Source organism: Gastrolobium bilobum, unplaced genomic scaffold, assembly GCF_033153095.1.
Source record: "Gastrolobium bilobum isolate Gb01-03AN ecotype WA unplaced genomic scaffold, APGP_CSIRO_Gbil_v1 utg19676, whole genome shotgun sequence".
NCBI classification, from domain to species: Eukaryota; Viridiplantae; Streptophyta; class Magnoliopsida; order Fabales; family Fabaceae; genus Gastrolobium; species Gastrolobium bilobum.
Genome location: NW_026896529.1, coordinates 170,440 through 194,112, shown reverse-complemented (window position 1 = coordinate 194,112; position 23,673 = coordinate 170,440). Strand labels below are relative to the sequence as shown.

General features: G+C 32.3%; 2 protein-coding genes across 2 annotated transcripts; both read right to left on the bottom strand.

Annotated features, from left to right (window-relative positions):
* Nucleotides 1-17,567: 17,567 nt before the first annotated feature.
* LOC133300280 (uncharacterized protein PAM68-like) lies at nucleotides 17,568-18,331 on the bottom strand. The gene has a single exon (XM_061499799.1). The coding sequence runs from the start codon at nucleotides 18,305-18,307 to the stop codon at nucleotides 17,744-17,746; it is 564 nt and encodes a 187-aa protein (XP_061355783.1). The 5' UTR covers nucleotides 18,308-18,331; the 3' UTR covers nucleotides 17,568-17,743.
* Nucleotides 18,332-18,872: 541 nt separating this feature from the next.
* LOC133300278 (DUF21 domain-containing protein At5g52790-like) lies at nucleotides 18,873-22,664 on the bottom strand. Its single transcript, XM_061499797.1, has 11 exons — nucleotides 22,481-22,664; nucleotides 22,323-22,397; nucleotides 21,730-21,815; nucleotides 21,528-21,641; nucleotides 21,162-21,248; nucleotides 20,946-21,085; nucleotides 20,604-20,691; nucleotides 20,272-20,345; nucleotides 19,565-20,147; nucleotides 19,056-19,102; nucleotides 18,873-18,951 (listed from the first exon to the last, which is right to left on the bottom strand). Exons 1-11 carry the CDS (start codon nucleotides 22,659-22,661, stop codon nucleotides 18,873-18,875), a joined length of 1,554 nt encoding a protein of 517 aa, XP_061355781.1. The 5' UTR covers nucleotides 22,662-22,664.
* Nucleotides 22,665-23,673: the final 1,009 nt, after the last annotated feature.

Here is a 23,673-nt window from a genome sequence, read left to right as displayed (position 1 = left end):
GCGTTGAAACGCACCATTCGAACTCAAACCCGACGACGAAGAGAAGACCAGACGACAAAGAGAAGAACAGCTTCAATAAACCAGCGTTCGAACTCGTCCTTATGTACCTTCCAGAGTTTATTAAATATTTTTTCAATTGTAATTTTATTTTATTTTACAAAAAAAAAATCAAAATGTGTCCACATCGTTGACCGCGTTTCGGATTCGGTCAAATTCGCGGGTCCCAATAATCAACGTATCTCAAAAAATTGACTGCATGTCAGATGGATATCGAAACATGTCGACACTCAAATTTCCCTAAAAATCATGTATCCGTGTTTCACAGAGCATCGCCATGCTAACTAAAATTCATGTATCATAAATGTGCGGGGTTAGTCTCGCTTACATGTAGTGCGGGATGGTCACTATTGTATCACATGACTTGCTGGAACGGGCAAGTCTTGTATGCTAATTATACATTATTAGTCCCACACGCCAACCATGTGTACGACAATTTCAAGCCCCGTATGACTAATGTGCGAGACTAATCTTTATGCATATACGACAAGTGTAAGTCCTGCATGAATGATGTGTAGAATTAGTCTCATATGGTCAGCAAATAAAATTGACTGCGTTAGTTTGATTATAGGTTTGAAAAGTGAATTATTTTAATAATTATTTTTTAAAATTGTATTAGTATGGTCATTTTGCCTCCATATTTTTTTATATGAATGAGTTAGTTCATTAACTATCTTAGCTCATCAAACAAACTACATATATATTTTGGACGTTAACAAAGGACTGGGAGATTATAAAATTGGAGTTGTACAAAAAAAAAAAAAAAACAATGTTTTAGTAAATTTAATGATAGAGCCTAGAGGCTATGTGAAAGAAACAAGAAAGAAAGGAACTAGAAAATGAGTTTCTACTAAATGGTGGTAGCTCAGTTGGCATATGGGAGCTGAGCAGGTGGGGAGAGAGCATGTGTTCGAATTCTTCCAGTACTACCTTTGGAAGGGGTTTAAAGCCTTAATCCTAGATTTACCCCGAATCAGATTAGTTACGAAGCGATGAACCGATTGGAATATTTAAAAAAAAAAGAAAATGGGTTTCTTATTCGATATCAGAAAAAAGAACAACAATCAACAGTATATTTCTCTTCTATGCAACTTGTGGTGTGGTAAGCCTCCACGTCAGGTAACTCTTCTAACTGCCCAATTAATATAGACATCTCACTTTCCAATTACAGTACAACTTGCTCCTTAACAGCACTATCCCTCAACCAATTGATTACTAAACAATGCTCTACAGTGTTATTGACTACTAAACAATACTATTGACTATTGTATACGGTGCATGTTTGGATCTTCTTTTCTATTAAGTTAGAAGCTGTTTATAAGTATAAATTAGGTTAAATAGATTTTGAAAAAAAAATTTATAATAAAAAATTCTCTTTTTTATAACGAAAAAAAAAAACTGAATGTTTTAAACGAAAATTTATAAGTGTAATTTCTATTGAAATTTAGTTTCCGTCAACAGTTTTGACGAAAATGATTTCTTCCATCAAATGTTTTAAACGAAAAAAGAATTTTGTCACAAAAATTGACGGAATATTTTTCGTTCAAAATTTCGATGGAAATGTGTTCTGACGAAAATTTTGATGGAAATTATTTCGAGGGAAATGTTTCATTTGAAATTTTCGACGAAATTTAGATTCTCTAAAGAATTTTGACAGAATATTTTTTTCGTCAAAATTTTTCTTTGTCAAAAAAATTTACGGAATTTTTTTATAGAAATGTGTTTTGTTGAAAATTTTGATGAAAATTTTTTATCAAAAAATTTGACGAAAATATTTAGTTGAAAATTTTCGATGGAAATGTGTTTCGCTAAAAATTTCGACGAAAATTTTTTTTTGTCAAAAAATTTAACGAAAATTTTTTCGTTGAAAACTTTTGCCGAAATTTAAATTCTTTACTTTTGTTGAATTTTTTTCAGTCAAAATTTTTTGATGACGAAAATGTTTCCGTCAAAAACTTTCGCCGAAATTTGAAATCTTTAAAGAATTTTGATGATATTTTTTGCCGTCAAAATTCTTTGATAAAGAAAATATTTCCGTCGAAAACTTTCGCCGAAATTTGAAATCTGTAAAGAATTTTGATGAAATTTTTTGCCGTCGAAATTTTTTGCCGTCAAAATTTTTTGATGACTAAAATGTTTCCGTCGAAAACTTTCGCAAAATTTTAAAATCTGTAAAGAATTTTGATGAAATTTTTTGCCGTCGAAACTTTTCGCCGTCAAAATTTTTTGATGACGAAAATATTTCCGTCGAAAACTTTCGCCGAAATTTGAAATCTGTAAAGAATTTTAATGAAATTTTTTGCCGTCGAAATTTTTTGATGGAAATGTATTTCGTTGAAATTTTCAATGGAAATTGTTTTGAGGAAAATGTTTCATTTGAAACTTTCTACGAAATTTAGATTCTCTAATGAATTTAGACAAAATATTTTTTCTGTCAAAATTTCTTATCGAAATATTTTTGTCAAAAAATTTTACGAATTTGTTTTACAAAAATGTGTTCCGTTGAAAATTTTGATGGAAATATTCTTTATCAAAAAACTTGACGAAAATATTTAGTCGAAATTTTTTGATAAAAATGTGTTTCGCTAAAAATTTTGACGAAATTTTTTTTTGTCAAAAAGTTTAACGAAAATGTTTCCGTCGAAAATTTTCGCCGAAATTTGAAATCTGTAAAGAATTATTATGAAATTTTTTTCCGTCAAAGAATTTCGATGAAAATGTGTTTCTTCGAAAGTTTTTATGAATATTTTTTTTTTGAAATATTTTGACGAAATTTAGATTCCGTAAGAAAATGTTACGAAAAAATATTCCGTCAAATTTTTTTACCGATATGTTTTTAGTCACAAATTTTGATGAAAATATTTTTCGTCAAAAATTTTTGCGAAAATTTTTATGAAAATATTTTCCCTAAAAAATTTTGACGTAATTGTTTTACGTTAAAACTTTTCTTTTAATGTAATTGTGATTTTTTTTTCACATAATAGGTATGGGTTAAGTTTTGGGTCCGTGGGTATTAAACAAGTCAGGTCTAAAACTAACCCAAATAAAAGTGGGTCAGTATTTAAACCAGTTCAAAAAATATGAGTATTTATGCGTCGGGTCAAGGTCGGATCAAGAGCAGGACAAGTGAACCAGTTTTTTTGCACACCCCAACGACTATTCACACAATTGTAATGACTGGGATCTCCCCATTTTGCATGTTCCCCTTCAGATTGTAGGCCTCTCCTAGATAGGGACTCCAAACTTTGTTCAAACTAGTTTGTTGTATTTTTCCCTTGTCTTCAAAAAAAGAAGAAGATGGGCAAGTTGAGTACACACAAAAGAAGAAGATAAACACCATATCCTATCACATATATATAAGGACTCATTTTAATATAGTGTAAAATAAAAAAGTCTTACTTCTTATCCGGGAAATTAATTTTTGTTTATCAAACGGCTATAATTTATATGAAATTTATAATTAATTAATTGATATAATTTAATAAATTATCACCATTAAATACATAAAAATCAACAATTAAAATATGGATTGAAACTACTTATTATTATACCAAAATAAAAATCCTGAGTTTTGAAAACGGAAAGATCCACGAAGCCACCATGGTAATGAGAGCACCCGCAACTGCAGGTTGACTCTCTTGGTCTCCTCTCTCAATAATCTGATTCTCACCTCTCACTATTTTGAACTTTTTTTTTCTTTCAAAAGACTACAACGATTTCCAAGTGGAGTCGGAAATTTCTTTGATTTTGTTATTTGAAAAGCATATCATAATCTTATCACCCTTTACAAGTCCTTTTCATACAATCAAAACCGCAAACAAATTCTAAAGTATGGGTTGTATATATTCAAATTAGGTTGATATGTATAAAGTTGAAAGGATAACATCTCTAAAAACTATTTTGATTAACATACATTAATTATGAGTTTACTGCGTGTCCTTATAAATGATATAAGTTGATATTAACCAAAAAAAATAATTAAGTTTTGTGTTCTTTCATCCTTTATATCTATGTATTTCGGGTTGTATATAATTATAATATGAAAGTTTTTTTTCTCTATATATGTCAGCGAACAAATCTTGAAAAGTTTCTGAAGAGGGAGAAAAAAAACTTTCATATTATAATTATGTACTTCCCGGAGTATGTAATTATAGGATCAGGATCATTTTACACCAGTCTTACACCGCATCTTCACTGTTGATTTTCGTGCATCCAACGGTTATAATTTAGGAAGTCATACAAATTAATTAATTATTAATTACACTACAAATGACAACCAATAATTTCTTTTCATCAACGGTTGAGATGCAGTGTAAGACTTGCTAGTCTTACATCGGTGTAAAAAGATTATGACCCATAAATATAATGGGTGAAATGACATAAACTTATATTCTTTAAAAGGACAAATAATTTTTCCATTAATTATTAATTGAAATGCCTATAATAAATAATGTCTACAACCAATTTCTCCATCAAAGATCAATAATTAAATTAGATGCTAGTTGTATGACATAGATGGTGGACACCGGCAACTTATTTTAGCAATACAAAATGAAAAAAGAGAGTCACATGCATGAATGTTTGGTCTAAATATATATGTAATAGTTTTAATCTCTTTATGGGTTGTTCATTTCACAAGACAAAAGTGTCTCCCTCATCTTCCTTTGAACTTCTGATTTTGTAACGTTGTTTATACTTTCTTCATCAATGTACGAAAAGAATATGATTAGTGTATACCTATTTGAGTTGAGAGAAGTTCTTAAGTAATTTTTAAGAATGGGAGATTTCTTTTGCGCCATAATATTTTTTTTATACAATGATGAATTGATGATACTAAAATTTGAATTTTTAATTTCATGCAAATTAAGTATTTTGTCACTATACCACTCTTAATAACTTTTTGCATTACAATATTAAATATATATTACTTCAGCTATAGAATTAACATTAAAAAAGGAAATTAATTAATAAATAGTGGTGATCGCGTAACTGAGGTAAACACATTAAATCAATAATATTGAATAAGAGAAATTTCTACTCACGCAACACAAAAATATCTCCCCACTTGATGTTTTTTAATTTATTGCATCCCTTGAAAAGTTTTCAATTTTAATCATATATTTTTTTTACGGAAACGAGATCTAGAAAGTCACACTTTAACGACTTTGACTTTCTTCACTAATCATGATATATAACTTTATTTTTAGTGTGTCTATATATATATAAGAGAGAGGGGATTTGGGTGCTTCCGGAAAAAAAAAAATTAAACAAAATTTTAAATGTATTAAAAAATAAAAGAATATAAAAAAATTATGTCCCTTATGTTACATGAATCAAATTTTTTGTCATGTTAAGAAAAAGACAAGACCAATTTATTGAATAATGTATCATCTCACTTTCTATAATATTATATAACTTGAGAAAAAATTTCATTCATATAATATGAAGGATATAATCCTCAAACAACAAAAGAAAAGAAAACTTGAACTTAACATAAAAATTTCGTATCAATTGAAGATGTATTTCATTCTTAATGTTCGTTTGAGTGAGGACTGCACCGGGAGGCCATGTGCAGGGGTTGTACATGGTTGAAACTTCCACGAATTTTTTCTCCCTCTTTGCTTACTCAAATATATATTAAATATGTCGAGTTAAAGATAAAGATGTTTAGTTGTCTACATAAAAATTTGAGAGCAATTGGTTTATTAGATTTTCCAGAATCGCAAAAATGGTAAAGGATATTTAGGGCCCTGTTCGGAGTTGGCAAATAGTTTTGCTTGTCCAACTTCAAATGGTGATAACCTGAGTTAGGAAACTCCAAATGAGGCATGTGATACCTTGTTGGAAAGGTAATTGAGTTTAGATTAACATACTAAAAGATGAGAATTTTATAACAAGTGAGTTGCGCTCAGTGACTAGAAAATAGAAGCATATACAGTTGTGGAAAAACCGTAAAAGTGATATTTAAGCTAAGTGGGCTTTGGGGAACCCTTAGTAACTTATAATAATCATAAGTATGGCTTGGATGAGTTGAAAATAATCTAAGTTACCTAAGTGAGCCTTGCATGTGATTCTAAGTTATATAATTAATTGAAGATTTAGGTAGCTTGTAATAATGCACTAAAAGACGTAATTATGTAATAATTGGTCTAGACTGGTAATGGGCATATTATTGGCATATGAGTATGAAAAGTGGAATCATTAAAGTATTAAGTCGTGGATGTGACTTGATTAATTAATATGTAATTAATGATGTGAATGGTTCCTACTCTAGGTGTGCCTAGAGAACCGTGCAGTTGAGGATTTTGTTGGAGCATACGTATACTATTGAAGTGTGGGCTTGTGCTAAGCTCCCTGAGGTAAGCTCCTAGTTCTAGTTGACTCCTCTTTCTTGTGACCCCACCATGATGGTGGGCATTATGGTTGTATTGTATGAAAGTATATGGTATGATGTATATGTGCATTCATTCACATTCATATAGATATTATATGATCTTGATGTTATGATGATGCACTGATGATATATGTTATGAGGATCCTGACCAGTGAGCATTGTATGTAGGCTGCTTATGACTTGACTCTGGGAGTTATTTCATACTGAGGTTGTGTTGACTGTCTATGTCTTGACCCTAGAAGTTACACATGTGTAACCGTCTATGGCTTTGACCTTGGGGTTACATAAGGATGATATGATGATGCTATGTTTATGCTGTATGTATATATTATATGCTTTATATCTGACTTGTCATGCAGGAAGTGGGCTCAGGGGTTAGAGGATCCTCTATAAACCTTGAGCTTACTGAGATGTGGTTATCTCAGCCCGTTTGGGGACATCATTTTAGGTACCCAGAGTAATGGTGATGCTTCTCCCCGCATTGGAGTAGTTGATGATGCAGCTGATGATTTATATTACGTTTAGACTTGATGTTGACATGTAAACTTGTTACCATGCTTAATTATTTTATGGAGATTATTGTATGTATTTATTTAGGCTTATGATTTTATCCTTAGAGCCATGGATGATTTACTGATGCTTTTATACTTTGAATTAATATAGACTTTATGCATGTATTCAGTTAATTTTGGCATGAAGCCTTAATATTTGTATTGACCCATTGAGGGGATTGCAGTCTGTGTAGAACTTGCAAGCTATCTGTTTAAATTATTGTATTAATCAGGTTAACTGTATGTGTGGGACCATGTTCCCAGTTTTTCGAAATACAACCGTTATGTTGTCCGTGAGACTCCGTTAGGAAGGACACTTGATGTCATATCTTGATGGTCAATGGCCACTAATACTGACTCATGGGATTAATTGGTAGATGTATTATTCGATTTACGCTTTCGCAGTATCTCACGTCAACGTTTTTAGAAATGTTTCATAAAATATTTTGGAAAAAGTTTATTCATATTTTTATAAGACGCTTTATTCCTTTTCCAAATAAAGTCTTCCGCTGTGTATGCTAAATATCATGAATGTTAACAATCGGAGTACTACGGGGTGTTACATATATTATCCTAAAAGTAAATTGATGGTTATGGATCTATTGGCTTCATCGCCTCATACATTTGTTGTTGTTTTTTTCTTTTTTGTTTTGAAGAATTTTTTATTTTGCATAGGTCTTTTGACTGTAACAATGTGAAAATAAAAAAAATTTCTTGATTCAAAATCCAAATATTTTGTTAGAATAATGCAATGAGATGCATATGGGATGTGGGCGTACGCGTTTAAATTGCAATTAGAAGAGATTCACAACTTGCGCAGAAGTGTTCCTGTCACGTGGCGCGGGTGATGAACAATTTAGAATGCACGTCACGTGGCAGGTGTTATTTAGAAGACAGTGGGTGATTTTAAATTACTAAGAGGTTTGAACCCATGTATAGAGCAGAAGAGATTAACGATCAGAATTATCAAACAAAGTGCAATAAGGAAATGAGAATAGACTTACAGGATGTCAGATAATGAGACAAAATGATCAATTATGCAGTATGATGAAATAAATTTGAGCCCACAGAATGTGTCTCCTTAAGACAATTTGTCCCCTCACTGATGCCAAAGGTTGATGGACAAGTGTCTCCTAGGATATAACGGATTGCGTCCGAGGAATGGTGGCACTACCAGTCAACAGCCCAAACGAATACAACAAGATGCCAGAGGAAAGTACACTGGAAAGCAGAAGGAAGCATGTAAACCGGATGAAGGAAAAAATCCGGCAGAGTGTCAGTGCAAAAAATCGGATAAATTTCTGAAGAGGTTAGGGTCTATTTCTAGATACTGACCGGTCACAATGAACTATCGCCGTCGGCGAACCGCCGTGACTGACGGCCATGAACGGGTATAATCAGTGACCAGTTCGGTGAACGGGTACGACCGGTGACTGGTTCGCGAAAGGTAAGAACTGGTTCGGTTCAAAACGTTCAAAAAACTGGCAGGAAAAAACGTGTGGGTTGAAGAATCTGAAGGGAAGAAACGGATATGGACAAGGGTATTTTGGACAAAAAATTAAAAAATTATTTAACAAAAAAATTATTTTTATTTCACACACACGTTCCAACCGAATCGATCCGAGCCGAGCCGAGCCAGCCGGCCGGACGGCGACGGCGGCGTCGTGCGAGCGCATGTCTGGTGGACCAAAGGCCACTTAGCTCCTCTTCCCTCCACAAAAGTGTAGTGCCCCAATGGGCAATTTAGGAGTGTGAGGTGGGAGCTTATAAACTCTCTCACCTCTTACTAGTTGTCCGATGTAGGACTTCTTAAAACTTACACACCCCCTGAACTTCCCTCTTTTCTTTTCTTCCTTAACCTACTTCTTATTCATAACCAATAGATTGTTTTTATCAAATTCCAACAATCCCCCACATGGATAAGAAGTCAATTCATCGTGACTAAAATGCATAAGAATATAAATGCAAAGTGTAATTTCCTTAACGAGAAACAACTACATCGAGATATGTAGAGTTACCTTTGAACCTTCTCTAGTGAAACCTATCGAATATACTCAGTCAATCGGTGGTCTCGACGACTTAAACTGTCGACCGTTAGTGTATACCTAGATAATAGGAGTCACACAATTGCTTCTCTAGCATTGTTGGTCATTTGTTATGCCCATTTTGGCCGTGGGATACCTGCCTGGTTCTGCGAGTGTTCTAGAGAATCGGCCTATGAAAAATTTTCATAGAAGTGGCCCTCACTTTACACTCACATAGGTGATTCCTTGTGATATAACTCACTATACATCATTTGAACACAACAGATTAAGAAATCATTAAAAACCTAAATGCTTACCCTCATAAATACACTGTCTTGTCATAGGAATGAGTATGAGTTTAGAAACTCCACAGTGTTTTAACAGTCAAACATCACTTAGTTGTCTCTTTGAACCTAGTTCGTGGGATTTCCACTTATCAAGGTAGAGTTACCGCAATGATCAACAATTGATAGGCCTCAAACCCATCCCTTTCAACAAATTCTCAACCAATTCTCTAGGAATTCCTTTGGTTAACGGATCCGCTATGTTTTCTTTAGACTTAACATAGTCAATTGTAATGATTCCATTCGAGAGTAGTTGTCTTACGGTATCATGTCTACGATGTATATGTCTAGACTTACCGTTATACATGACATTCTTGGCCCTTCCAATAGCGGCTTGGCTATCACAATGTATGCATACGGTTGGTACCAGCTTTGGCCAATTAGGAACATCATCTGTAAAATTACAAAGCCATTCGGCTTCCTCTCCAGCTTTATCTAAAGCAATAAATTATGCTTCCATGGTTGACCTTGCAATGATAGTCTGTTTGGACGATTTCTAAGATACAACACCCCCACCAAGGGTGAACACATATTCTCTTGTGGATCTCGTGTCATTAGAGCCGGTGATCCAATTTGTATCACAATACTCTTCTAAAACTGTGGGGTATTTCTCGTAATGCAAAGCAAAATTTTGAGTGTACTTCAAGTATCCTAAAACTCTTACCATAGGTTTCCAATGATTTTCATTTGGATTACTAGTAAAGCGACTTAACATACTTACTGCGTAGGCAATATCAGGTCTGGTGCAGTTCATAACATCCATAAGACAGCCTAGCACTTGAGCGTACTCTTTTTGAGCTTTAGCTTTACTAGTGTTCTTTAATAAATTAAGATTAGAATCTACAGGGTTCTTCACAGGGGTTATATTCAAACTTTTGAATTTCTCAAGAATTTTAGCTATATAGTGAGCTTGTGATAAGGCTAACCCTCCAGATGTTCTATGGATTTTAATACCTAAGATAACGTCTGCTATCCCTATATCTTTCATATCGAATTTACTTTTAAGTAATTGTTTAGTAGCTTTAATCATTTGATTATTGTTACCCATTATCAACATGTCGTCTACATAAAGACAGACAATGGCAAATCTTTTCTCAATATTTTGAACATAGACACATTTTTCGCATTCATTAATTCAAAATCCATTTGATAACATAACTTTATCAAATTTTGCATGCCATTGTTTTGGAACTTGTTTTAACCTATAAAGGGATTTTATTAAGCGACAAACTTTTTGTTCTTGTCCTGGGACAATGAAACCTTCAGGTTGTTATAAATATATCTCTTCTTCTAGGTCGTCGTTTAAGAATGCAGTCTTAACATCCATTTGATGTATTTCTAATCCATTCAATGCAGCTACCGCGATCAACATCCTAATTGATGTAATCCTTGTAACAGGTAAATAAGTATCGAAGTAGTAGAGACCTTCACGTTTCCTGCAGCCTTCTACCACAAGCTTAGCTTTATATTTATCAATAGTGCCATTTTCTTTCATTTTTCTTTTGAATATCCACTTACTTCCTAAAGGCTTATTGCTAGAGGGAGGTTTACCAGTTCCCAAGTGTGATTGGACAAAATAGACTCTATCTCACTATTGTTAGCCTCTTCCCAGAATGATGCTTCCGGATGTTATAGCTTCCTTATACGCCCGAGGCTCGTTTTATAACAGATACGTCTTAAAATTAGGTCTAAGGGATGTGGTTGTCCTTTGCCTCTTACTACGTCTAGGTTAATCTTCTACATCCTCTACAGGATCAATATTAATTGTAGCATTCTGAGGTATCACGATGTTATTATCATTATTATCACTTGATTCATGTACTTAGTTATACGGAAATACATTTTCAAAGAAAGTAACTTCCCCTGACTCAATAACCGTATTAACGTGTATATCTGAGACATCAGATTTATAAACCAGAAACCAATAGGCACTACTATAAAGTGTATAACCGATGAATACACAATCCACGGTTTTAGGTCCAAATTTCAACCTTTTAGGTTTAGGAACTGCAACCTTAGCCAAGCACCCCCACACTCTAAAATATTTAAATGATGGTTTCTTTCCTTTCCATACGTCGTATGATATGCTCTTTGTCTTTTTTGTGAGGCATTCTATTAATAATGTAGTTAGCCATCAAAATGGCTTCCCCCCACAAATTCTGTGGTAAACCAAACGTGATTAACATAGCGTTCATCATTTCTTTCAATGTCCGATTTTTCCTTTCTGCAATCCCATTGGATTGCGGTGAATATGGAGCTGTTGTCTAGTGTATAATACCAGACTTTATGCAGAATTCCTCGAAAAGGCTATCGTATTCTCCCCCCCGAACGCTCCTTACTATTTTAATTTTCTTGTTAAGTTGATTTTCAACTTCACTTTTATATTGCTTAAAAGCAACAATATCTTCATCTTTACTATTAAGTAAAAGGTTTTATAAGAGTTATGTTGTAGGAAAAGTGATTGTGTCATGTTACTGAGATTCGTTTTCTGTGCCTTAGATTTTTTTTTTTGCTTCAAAAAATGTGGGCCCCACAAAATGTTGTGTGTGTAGGAAACTTTACTATGTCATGTTAAAGGACAAACGAAAACCCATTAAGTAAATACACATAACAATATCTACTGCAATCATCAATAAAAGTAATAACATATTTCTTATTACCCCTAGATGATACAGATTTCATGTCACATATATCAGTATGTATTAAATCTAACAACTCGGTTGATCTTTCAATCAATTTAAAAGGTAATTTCGAAAATTTTGATTCAACACATACTTGACACTTTTTATTTATACATTCAAATTTAAGAAGTAAATCTAAATGAATTAAATTCTTATTTGATTTTAAATTAACATGTCCTAATCTATTATGTCATAAATTAGAAGACTCAAGCAAGTAAACAGAAGTAGTAGTATTATTAATATTTTTGGTATTGTTTACAATCATCACATTCAGTTTGAAAAGACCCTCACTAAGGTAACCTTTTCCTACATACACATCATTATTAGTAAGTACATACTTATCAGAAACAAATACAAGTTTAAAACCATTCTTGCTCAACAAAGATCTAGAAACTAAGTTCTTGCGAATATCAGGCACATGGAGCACATCATTGAGTGTCACTATCTTGTCAGATGTCATCTTCAAAGCCACTTTCCCCATACCTTCAACTTTTGAAGTAGATAAATTACCTATATAAAGCTTTTCATCATTATTAGCAGGAGTATAGGAGGAGAACATCCACTTGTTTGAACAGACATGTCTGGTGGCACCAGTGTCCACCCACCATTCCTTAGTATCTCCCACCAGATTGCACTCCATCACCACCGCTGCCAGATTCAGTTCTTCAACCTTATCAGCAATATTAACCATGTTGGCTTGGGTGGTCTTCTTCTTCTTATTGAACTTTTGTGGCTTCCTCTAATCTTTCTTCTGTTCCTTCTTACAGTCCCTTGCACGATGGCCAGAATTCCTACAATTGTAACAATTGCCTTTGGACTTTTTACTTTTTTCTTGCTTAGCATTTTCATCTTCAGAATATTTTCTCTTTTTTGACTTTGATCCCTCTTCAACAACATTAGCCTTGGAGACCATAGAATTATTGTCATTCCTCTTATCAGAAATGTTATTATCTTCCTCTATCTTTAATCTCATAATCAAATCTTCAAATGCATACTCACTTTTGCATAAGTCGTGCATCTCGCTCATATACGACTTAAATGCTTACATCCCTTACGTCTTGTATGACTAATATGCGGGACTAGTCTTTACGCAAGTACGACAACTATAAGTGTTGCATTAGTTTGATTATATATATTTGTAAAGTGAATTATTTAGATCATTATTCTTTAAAATTGTATTAATATGGTCATTTTGCCTCCATATTCCTTTATATGTAATCAGTTAGTTCATTAACCACCTTAGCTCATCAAACAAACTATATATATATATATTGGACGTTAACTAAGGACCGGGAGATTATAAAATTGGAGTTGTACAAAAGGAAAAAAAAGGTTAGTAAATTTAATTAAATCTTCAATTATGTATCAAAACTTTTTTTTCAATGAATTAAAGTAAACTCCAATATTCTTAGGAGTGTCACTGTCAATCTACAAGCAACGTGGTCGTCTAAAACTCTTAATTATGAAAGCGTGTGGTGACGTAAATATAAAAGAGGTGATGGTATCATGGATCTTTTTTGGTAGATGTATTATGGATCTTTGAAAGTGCACAATTAAAAAATTGTGTATCATTTTAAAGATATAAAGTTATGTTGTTTTAAGTAAGAGAAAAAAATATATAAATGAGAAGAAAGAGTGGACAAAAAAATATAAAAATATAAGTCTCACATCTTTATAAGAGTGAAAAAATATAAGTTGTGTCATTTAAAAAGACAATTATTTTTTAACAAAATAAAAAAGGACAATTATTTTTTTTATTTTTTAGGTAGAATGGAAAGTGCAAAATTGAATGCAGTACTTTAACGTCTGAAGTGGAGACAAGTAACTTTAATAATTAAGAAAGTTGATAGTGTTTGTTTTCACACGCACTTTATTTGTAAAATAGTTACACATGAAGTTGATGGAGGAGCAAATTGGTTATTACAAATTGATAGAGGGGCAAATTAAAAACCTTAATTCAAATAAACACAATTAAATACGAATAGCGGGTACACTGGTTTGTCCTAAATCCTAATTAAGCTTCAATCTCGTGATTTTGGTTTAGTTCTAAAAGGAGTTTGATTTTTTGACGTTGCATGAGAATTAAATTATTATATTGTGATTCAACTAGTGGTGTGTTTCATATTTATTAAAAAAAGAAAAAAAAAATGTTTTGCACGTAAATCGAAGTATCATAACATGATAATTGAATTCTTATGCAGTATGAGAAAATGTTTTCCCATTTTAAAATAAGGAACATGATCTGTTTACAAACTTTTTTGAATTTTTTTACAAATTACACTATCTTCTCCCGGGAGAACATAGTGTAGTTCGTAAAAGTTTGTATTCTTCCGGGAGAATATAGTGTAGTTTATAAGAGTTTGTAAACAAAAAAGTTTGTAAATATAACCTGCCCCTTAAAATAATGGATTTTTTTTTTATATGTTGTGTTTTTTTTCTTTCTTTTTTTGAGATATCCAATCTGTTCATTGTTTCACGACTAGTCTGATTCTTGACGAATATCGAGATTAAAGCTTTAAATTTCTCTCAAAGATAATATTAAAGAAGATCAAATATATACTCTTATCTTCATCTGTTCAATTTCCTAACAACAACCTAAACCACCATCATTTGATTTTTTGTTGTGTTCTTACTCACAAGGATGTTATTCCTTTACTTAATTTTAAAACAGAGCATTCAGTGACATTGTTTCGTCCAGAAAAGCATTATAATAATAATATATATTAATATGTAAATACAAAGTAAAGTAATATATATATATATATATATATATATATATATATATATATATATATATATATATATATATATATATATATATGTAAGATTAAAAAGTATTATTTTATATGTTATGAGTCTCACATTGGTTGTATAAGTAAGTGATGTGTGATTTATAAGACCTTGAGCACTCACATTCTTTGAACTAGCTTTTTAGGGTGCTAATATCAAGATTCGTATCAATTGATGTTTTCGTTTATAGTTGTTCTCACAAAAAAGGCTACTTATAAGATGGATTAAAGTGTCGTATCTCCCAAAGGGGTGTTGTACTGAATATTGATAGGTGAGCGAATCTGCCAAAAGTGAAAAAAGGCTACTATTAGATCAGTGTCAATAGTGTGAAAGCCGCCAAAAGTGCAAAGGGCTACATCGAGTTAGTGTCGATAGAGTGAAAGTTGTCTTGGACGTCGGCCCTTAAAGTGGGTGACAATGATATGAGTCATACATTGATTATATTAGCAACTAAAATGGGGTTTATAATGACGTGGATATTTTCATCTTTTGAGCTAGCTTTGATATGGTGATCTTTAGGTCTTTGAGATCCTATCACGACAATTGATTTTCATTTATATAATGATTATAATTTATTTGAGATTCATAATTAATTAATTTATATAACTAATAAATTACTGTGGTTAAATTAATGAAAATGAACACTTAAAATATGGAATAACACTAATTATTATGCCAAAATCAAAATACATAGTATTGAAAACGGAAAGATCCACGAAGCCACCATGGTAATGATAGCACCCGCGACTGCAGGTTGACTCTCTTGGTCTCGTTTCTCTCAATAATCTAATTCTCACTTCTAACTATTTTGAACTTTTTTTCTTTCAAAAGATTACAACGATTTCCAAGTGGAGTTGGAAATTTCTTTGATGTTGTTATTTGAAAAGCATATCATAATCTTATCACACTTTACAAGTCCTTTTCATACAATCAAAACCGCAAACGACATTGTCTCAGGAGAAAATTCTAAAGTAAGGGTTGTATATTTTCAAATTAGGTTGATATGTATAAAGTTGAAAGGATAATATCTCTAAAAACTGTATTGATTAACATATATTAATTATTAATTGAAATGCCTATAATAAATAATGTCTAACAACCAATTTCTCCATCCTAAGATCAATAATTAAATTAGATGCTAGTTGTATGACATAGATATGGTCGACACCGGCAACTTATTTTAACAATAAAAAATGAAAAAAAGAGTCACATGCATGAATGTTTGGTCTAAATATATATGTAATAGCTGTATTGGTTTAATTTAATCTCTTTTTGGATTGTTTATTTCACAAGACCATAGTAATTAAAAAATCGCTTTATAACAGCGTTTTTACGTTTTTTTTTCATCAAAATATTTTCATCAACATTCTTCTTATTTTTACGTTTTTACATTTTTTATTCTCCTTTTATTTGTAGCCAAAAACTGGTTTTTATCTACCTTGAACAAGACAAAAGCGTCTCCATCTTCTTCGTTTGAACTTTTGATTTTGTAACGTTGATTATCCTTTCTTCATCAAATATACGAAAAGAAAATGATTAGCGTGTACCTATTTCAGTTGAGAGAAGTTCTTAAGTAAATTTAAATTAAGAATAGTATTAAATTTAAAGTCACTAGAGGTGGACATAGTTGGCTAAATATTTAGTTCATATCCTATAAGGAAGTTCAAATTCCCTTGGCCGATATGAAATGGGATCTAAAAAGGCACACTTTAAACGACTTTGACTTCCTTCAAAATCATAATAAAGTTTTACTTTTAGTAAATTTTTGATATATGATAATAATAATAGAGAGTGAATTTTCTTATTTAAATTTTGAATGATATTTTAATATGTAAACTTTATATTTATGTCTCTTCTTTTAAACATTAAGATAGACTCTTCTGTTGACATTTGTGAACATCTCTAGAGAGATAAAAAAAAAAATTACGCATAACAAAATCATATAAAATTTACGCATAAGATGATTCATTCCCTTATTTGTCCATAAACATTTCAAAATAATTCTTATTAGCTTAAGGAAAATACAAAATAGTCAAAAAAAATTAAAATTATTAAAATAAGTTTGATATTGTTATTAATTTTTTTTGTATAGATGTGTGTTTCTTACCACTCTGACTTACCCAGTAGTTACTCTTATTTTGACAAATTCTAACTAAATTTTATCAAAAAAAAAGTCTATCAAAGTACTAGATAAGGCCCTAACTAATTTTTTATTTGTTGGGCTTTTATGGCCCCCATATCTACCAAAATTTTCTTTTATCTAGCGAACATTACCCGATGCATAAAAGAAAGCATGTTTCGGTATGGATACACATACATGAGACTGTTTATTCCAGATAAATTGACTTTTAGATTACCAAAATCTTAATTGCTTTACTTCATCACAAAAGACTAATGATTCAACTCACCAAAAACAAAAAACAAAAAAGAAGAGTGAGATTATCAAGATTCAAAACTATAAGAAATAGGTAGTTTCTTTATGCCAGACAGAGCTACGGCATAATCATTTCCAAAATTATTTAAGGGCTGCAGTTTGGTTCATATTTGTCAAACGATAGAATACAAGATTGGCTCATCTCAAAAAATAGGAAAACAACACTACTTAATTGGAAAATAGATATAAAGATAGCATAAACTAATCTATATCTAGAAAGCAAAAGTGTAACTCTGATCTCCATTTCCTATGAAAATGTTCCAAATATGAAATTAAATCACTAAATGACAAGGTAGACCAGCACTGCAATTTATTTTCACTTAGGATAAGCAAATCAATAATAATAAAAATAATGGTTCTGGCTTCTCATATTATGGTGCACAAGAACCACTTGAGTAAATTAAGGTACATAATCAAATCTACCCATGTAACATTATAAACCCATCTGCAAAATCATCACCCTTTTGGCTAGCTTGAATCCTCATCCTGCCACATCTCAACCCAATTCTTCTGAACTTCATTCAGCCCAAGAAATGAACCTTCCCTCTCTGCATCCAAACTTGTGGACAGTGTCCCAAATGCAATTCCAAGTGTGGAAGTCCCAAAAGTTAAGAAAGTAGTAAAAAATGGGATCCATATGGGCACATCCCATATTTGTCTTTCCTTAAGCATACCAAAAACATACAACAATGCCAAACCCAACCCCATTGGAACCCCCACAGAAAACAAGATTCTACCTATTATCCTGTTCAAAACTACCTGAGGAAGCTCATCATCCCCATTGTTTTTCCCTTTGCTGGGGGGCTTCTTGCCAGTGACATCACTTTCAACATTTGAAGGTCTAGAGGAAAAGCCTTTAGCGTTAGCATGTGGCTTTATTGTGCTTAAAGGGTAGTTGAGTTTTTCTGCAGTTCTGGGGTATAAAGCTGGGAACTTTGGTCTCCATGGAGAACATTTTGAGATATAGTGAGTTGGGTTTGATGCACAAATCAGAGTTTTCATGGTTTCTACGGATGTGTTTAGTTGTTTCATTAGGCTTGGAATGGAGATTTTTTATTGACATATATCTTATCCTAAAAGTAAACGGATGGTTATGAACCTCATGGCTTCATCCCCTGAGATATTTGTTGTTATCTTAGATTTTTTTTTCCCTTTTCTTTTTGAAGATTTTTCATTTTGCATTTTAAGTGTTAGTTGTTTTACCAGTTTACCCTTTCATTTACTTCAGTTGGCAGTTCAAGACCTACATGAACAAGTTATAGATTTTTGCAACCAAAGGGGGTGATGTAGTAATTGCATTTTTAGCCTTGCCTTGTATGGTGCTGGCTATCAGCTATGTTTGATAATCAATAATGAAGGAGGCATTTTCTTTTGGGAATGAATCATACTATGTCTCATTCATTGACAAAATTTTTAGTCATCATTTTGTGATTAATTTAAATTTTAAAATATCTAATTTCATCATTATTACCAGGAAGTTAAGTTGGTGATGTAGGAATTGTACACAAAATGATATTATTTGCTGTTAATGATATCCAGAAAATCACAATCATGATGTTGAAACAAAGAAAGTATATATATATTGTTAGAAAGTTCTTCAACGATGACCAGACCCAGAAGCTATCCTTGATGATCTTGATTGTGGTCTTTCTGATTGCAGCAGGTTAACTTTTATGCTGAAAATAAGAAAAAATTGAAGCATGGAATTTGTTAACATTTTATTTGAGGGGAAAATAGAAATAAATATGGTACTTTCAATACTCAATGTAAATTTACTCACTTCCTTTGAGCCTGAACATATTCATCAGTTTCATCCAGTATGTCTCCCTTGTAAAGGAGAAAAAAATGATAGCAATCAGCATGGATCATGATTTGTTGGTAGTTCAAACATTTAAGATATTAAAGTGCAAGCCAATATTTTGACTAAAATATATATCTACATTAATTAAGAGTATAAATGAGTCAAGTCAAACCAAGTTTTAGCTTAATTCAACTAGGCTTATGTAAAATATTTCAAGTGTGGCTTGGCTTGTTAGTTTGATATAAGGTAAATTATGAACTTCATCTTACTTGTTTTTAAAAAATACAAGGCTTGACCAATTAATGACAACCATGAGAATAAATTTTTAATAGAAGTAATCTCAACCCAACATCCCTTTGTTCTTTTCTCTTGAACAAAATGATGTGTATCTCATCATCAACAAAAGAAAAGAAGTGTAACTGATCCCATATTATCAATATTAAATATTTTTCAAAAAAAAAAGTTATAGCATAAATCACTATACCAACCTGTAACAGTTCCTCCATGACATCCTCCATTGTAATGATGCCAATGACTTCCTCATCCAAAACATCTTGAAGAGACTCTATTTGTTCTTGTGAGATATATCTATTTTCTAGCTCCCACTGTCTGGATTGTTGAACTAGTTCATTGTCTAGTTCCATGACATGTTGCAATGTTGGACTAAGAATTTCCACATCACTAGATGATAAAATGGGTTCAGGAATAGAACTTGTCTGACTCATGTCCAAGGCAAAGGAAGAATTTGATTCTGCAGATCCCAGTTGGAAAAACATAAGTGATTTATTCTCATCCAAGAAACATTTTCCACTTTTGTTTTCCAATTCATCTTTAATAAAATATTGTTTGATTTTATATGATCCCATGGTTAAATTCCTTAAAATGTTACCTCCAGTAATTTGAGCTGGGTTTGATACTTTATGAGTAATTATATTAAAAAAGGTAGGTGTATCCACAGCATGAGGTGTAGTGCTCTCTGTGTCCTTGTTGCTTTTTAAGACAATAGCCATATGACTGTGTCCCTTCTGGAATTGATTCAATATCTCATATAGTGGCCAATTTTCATAAACCCTGTTAACAGATGTAGACAAAAGCAATGTTGTTATTACATGCACAATATCATGTAGTTAGTATGGTAGTGACTAATAATGTTGAAGCATAGATTACAAAATTCCAGTCATAATAGTTCTCTTACCTAGGAATTTTCCTGATAATCAAATTCTTGATTGGGGTCTCATCTTCTGGGCGGCAGAAGATTAAATTTTTAACCTGTGTAAAAGAATTCATTGTAATACACTAATACTATGTGAATTCAGACAATTAATAAGCAATGTGAAGAATGGATGCTAATGCACTGCAAGTAACAACATTGTCTCCAATGTCAAATGGAAGCTTTCTTTTTTGCATGCATTAATTGGTATTAGTATAATGAACAATACTATCCTTAACAAGTTATAAATTCAAGATTTATAGCATACATTACTAGAATTCATTATATTTGCCACCTATGCTTCTTCAATGGCTTACCAAGATGAGGCCAACAATGTTTCTTGGGTGTCCAGAATGTATAGGTATTCGACTGTGACCTTTGCTCATTATTTGTGTCATTGTATGCCTGATAACAAAGGTGTACCACATTTATAAATGAGAGATTTGGGAGGGAAATATTACATATAAACTACTCCCTATTAAACCCCGTCTAGCGATAGTAGGGATCAGGGCAATATTTGTATACAGCCTTACCTTTGCATATTTGCAAAGAGACTGTTTTTCATTTTCAACTTGTTATCACAACAGAAAGACTTTACCACTATTCCAATTGAAAATATTATATATGTGTATTCAAAATTAGAAGTTATGACAGATTACATGTCTAGCTTGGAACTTATATCAAGAGAAAAAGTTTCAGATATGGGTGTCATTGCATCTTTAGCTGTCTTCTGAGTCAAATCCATAGCACCTGTGATTATAGAAGTTTCATGACGCAACAACTCTCCACCTTTCCCTGCCTGCATATGAAAATTTTAGCAACTAGTTTTGCACTTAGATCAATTTAGTTCATATAGAATATATTAGGAGGAAAACCTCATTTGCATGTAAGTTCACAAATGTCTTCAATTCTGATCTTCTCAGAAGAACTGAATGCTCTTTCCCTAGAGTCCAATCCAGCACCTGCCAAAATAGGAAGATACTTAGAGATATTAGTTAAATCTTCTCAAAAGATACCTATAGAGGCAAATTACCTTACATATGTGTACTCATGAAGTTTTCCTTAAGTATGATTTTTAAATAAATGAGTTCAATCTTTAATTCAATAGTTTTTTTGCATTATGTGTATATAAGCAAGAGGAGTTGCAGAATAAAATAGTTTTGTTACTTAGCTTTTGGTGCAATGGATCATCAATTACAGACTCAATTCGTGATAGTAAAATAGACACAGATATAATTTACCTTACTAGCTGGATAGGTTATAGGGAAGAAGATCAGTAGAAGCAGTCGAACCAAGGGAGCCATTTTTGCTCCTAAAGTTAGTCCATATCTTGAGCCTACAGCTTGAGGTAAAATCTAAGATCATAAATTTGATGTAAGTCAATTTAAGAAAAACTTGCCTTAAATTCATCATTTAATCTGCATTTGTCAAAACAAATATTACCTCTGCAAATACAGTAGCCAAAGGTGCGGACATGATAATAGTAAACCAAGGTGGTATGATTGAGTCCATAAAAATTGGCAGTGCCTTGAACCAAAACATTTAGAATCATTTTTGTTGTCAATGATGTAAATAAAAACCATGTATGACACTTCAATTAACAGTTAAAAACATTTTACTGTCAAAATAATATTAAAGCCTCCTTGTTAAAAGGAAGTGTGAGCTTTTTCTTTATCAACAATTCCAGTTAAAAGGGATTTTACCCTTGGGGACATTTTAGACATAGAAAGGAAAAAACATTTCCGGGACTTATATCCTAATTACTTGACCTTCTAGCATGTGTATTTTTTATTTATCCTCTGATTCATCAATTATCTAACTAATGCGGTTCGAGTTTGGCAGAATTACAAAGATGACAAAACTCTCCCTATCAAATTTTAACACAGCTGCATACCCAGAACTCAAACTCAATATTACTGATTAAGTTAGAACAATCCTCTACCAGCTGATCAACGTGTTTGGTGGTGTAGGATGTGTGATTCTTTTAGCAATATTAAACAAAGTAGTATGTGCTATATAGTATATACAACATATCTCCATAGCAAGTGATTTTCCTAGAAGAAGGGTACACAAGACAAAATGTCCTTTCTTTACAATAGGTAGAATCCTTTCTGCAGATAAAGCAAGATTACTAGTCCCAATTAGACTGTAGACCTTAATGACTGCAGAATGTTGTAACTTTTAGATGGTAAACCTGCATGTTTTCTATCTTTAGGATTGCCTGCCTTAATGAGGACCTCAAGATCAACATGGCTGAATGATAATAGTCCTATAGTTAGGCCTGATGCAGTTCCTGCCAGTAACACAAGCACCAGACATATAATCAGATACACCCAGAAATTGACCTCACAACATGGGTAATCAAAGTCTCTCATTGTGTGATTGGATGAAGTCCACTACTGTTGTGGAGAATGGATGCAAAAGTGATCAAATTTCATAGCGAATTCAATGGCTTAGCTTTTCAAGAGAACTTGTTGTGACTATTTCTTGCATGGAGACATAATGACAATAGGAAGAAGATAATAGATAGATACAAAAAACTTTCGGCCCAAGCGGCCAATACTCAAAAGCTGAATATGTAATGAATATGTTTATTCAAAGAAAGGAGTAGCCATTTTCAAATGCAATAAAGTAATATGCAAAATATCTATTAAAATATATGAACTGCAATGTTTTTAATTTTAGTGAGGACAGAAGAAAAAAAGGTTTAGTTGCTAATAAGCTGAACCATAGTGGAGATAGCATAGTAAAGGGTTGAATGAGAAGTGAAAATAAGACAAGAATAAGGGGTTAGCAAAGATTCTCCGGATACAACAATGATATCATATGACTGCTGAATGGTTAAACGTGCATTGAAGTAATTGGCAAAAGGTACAAAGCCTTTGACTCAACATTGTAGCAACTTCATTTAGTTTTAATTTCCTTGTGCTTAATGATGAACCAGAAAAATAAAATTTCAAACATCATGTTACGAAATTTGCAAGAACCAATTGCACAGTTTACATGAAATTTGATCATAATTAATAAAAACTTGGCATGAAATACATAGTTGTTTGCCAGCTAACAAAAGGACGGCCTTACAAGATTTGCTTTGTTTGTCCTCAAATTGTCACATCAACATGGATATTACCCTGTTCAGTTGTTTTTTCTTTCTTTTATTAAAGTTTGAGAGAAAGAGTGTGCTCAAGATAGATGCAACAACATACTACAACAGCAAAAATACAACATTTCTCGCTTGAAAGGACATATGAGGAGCAAATATACAGCAAACCAAGAAAATTTTAAGGGTTTTATTAATCTCATATTAAAGGAGATCGTTATCTCATGTCATAGAGATAAATTTGTGGGCTCCACCACTTGAAAAAAGAAAAGAAAAGAAAAGAAAAA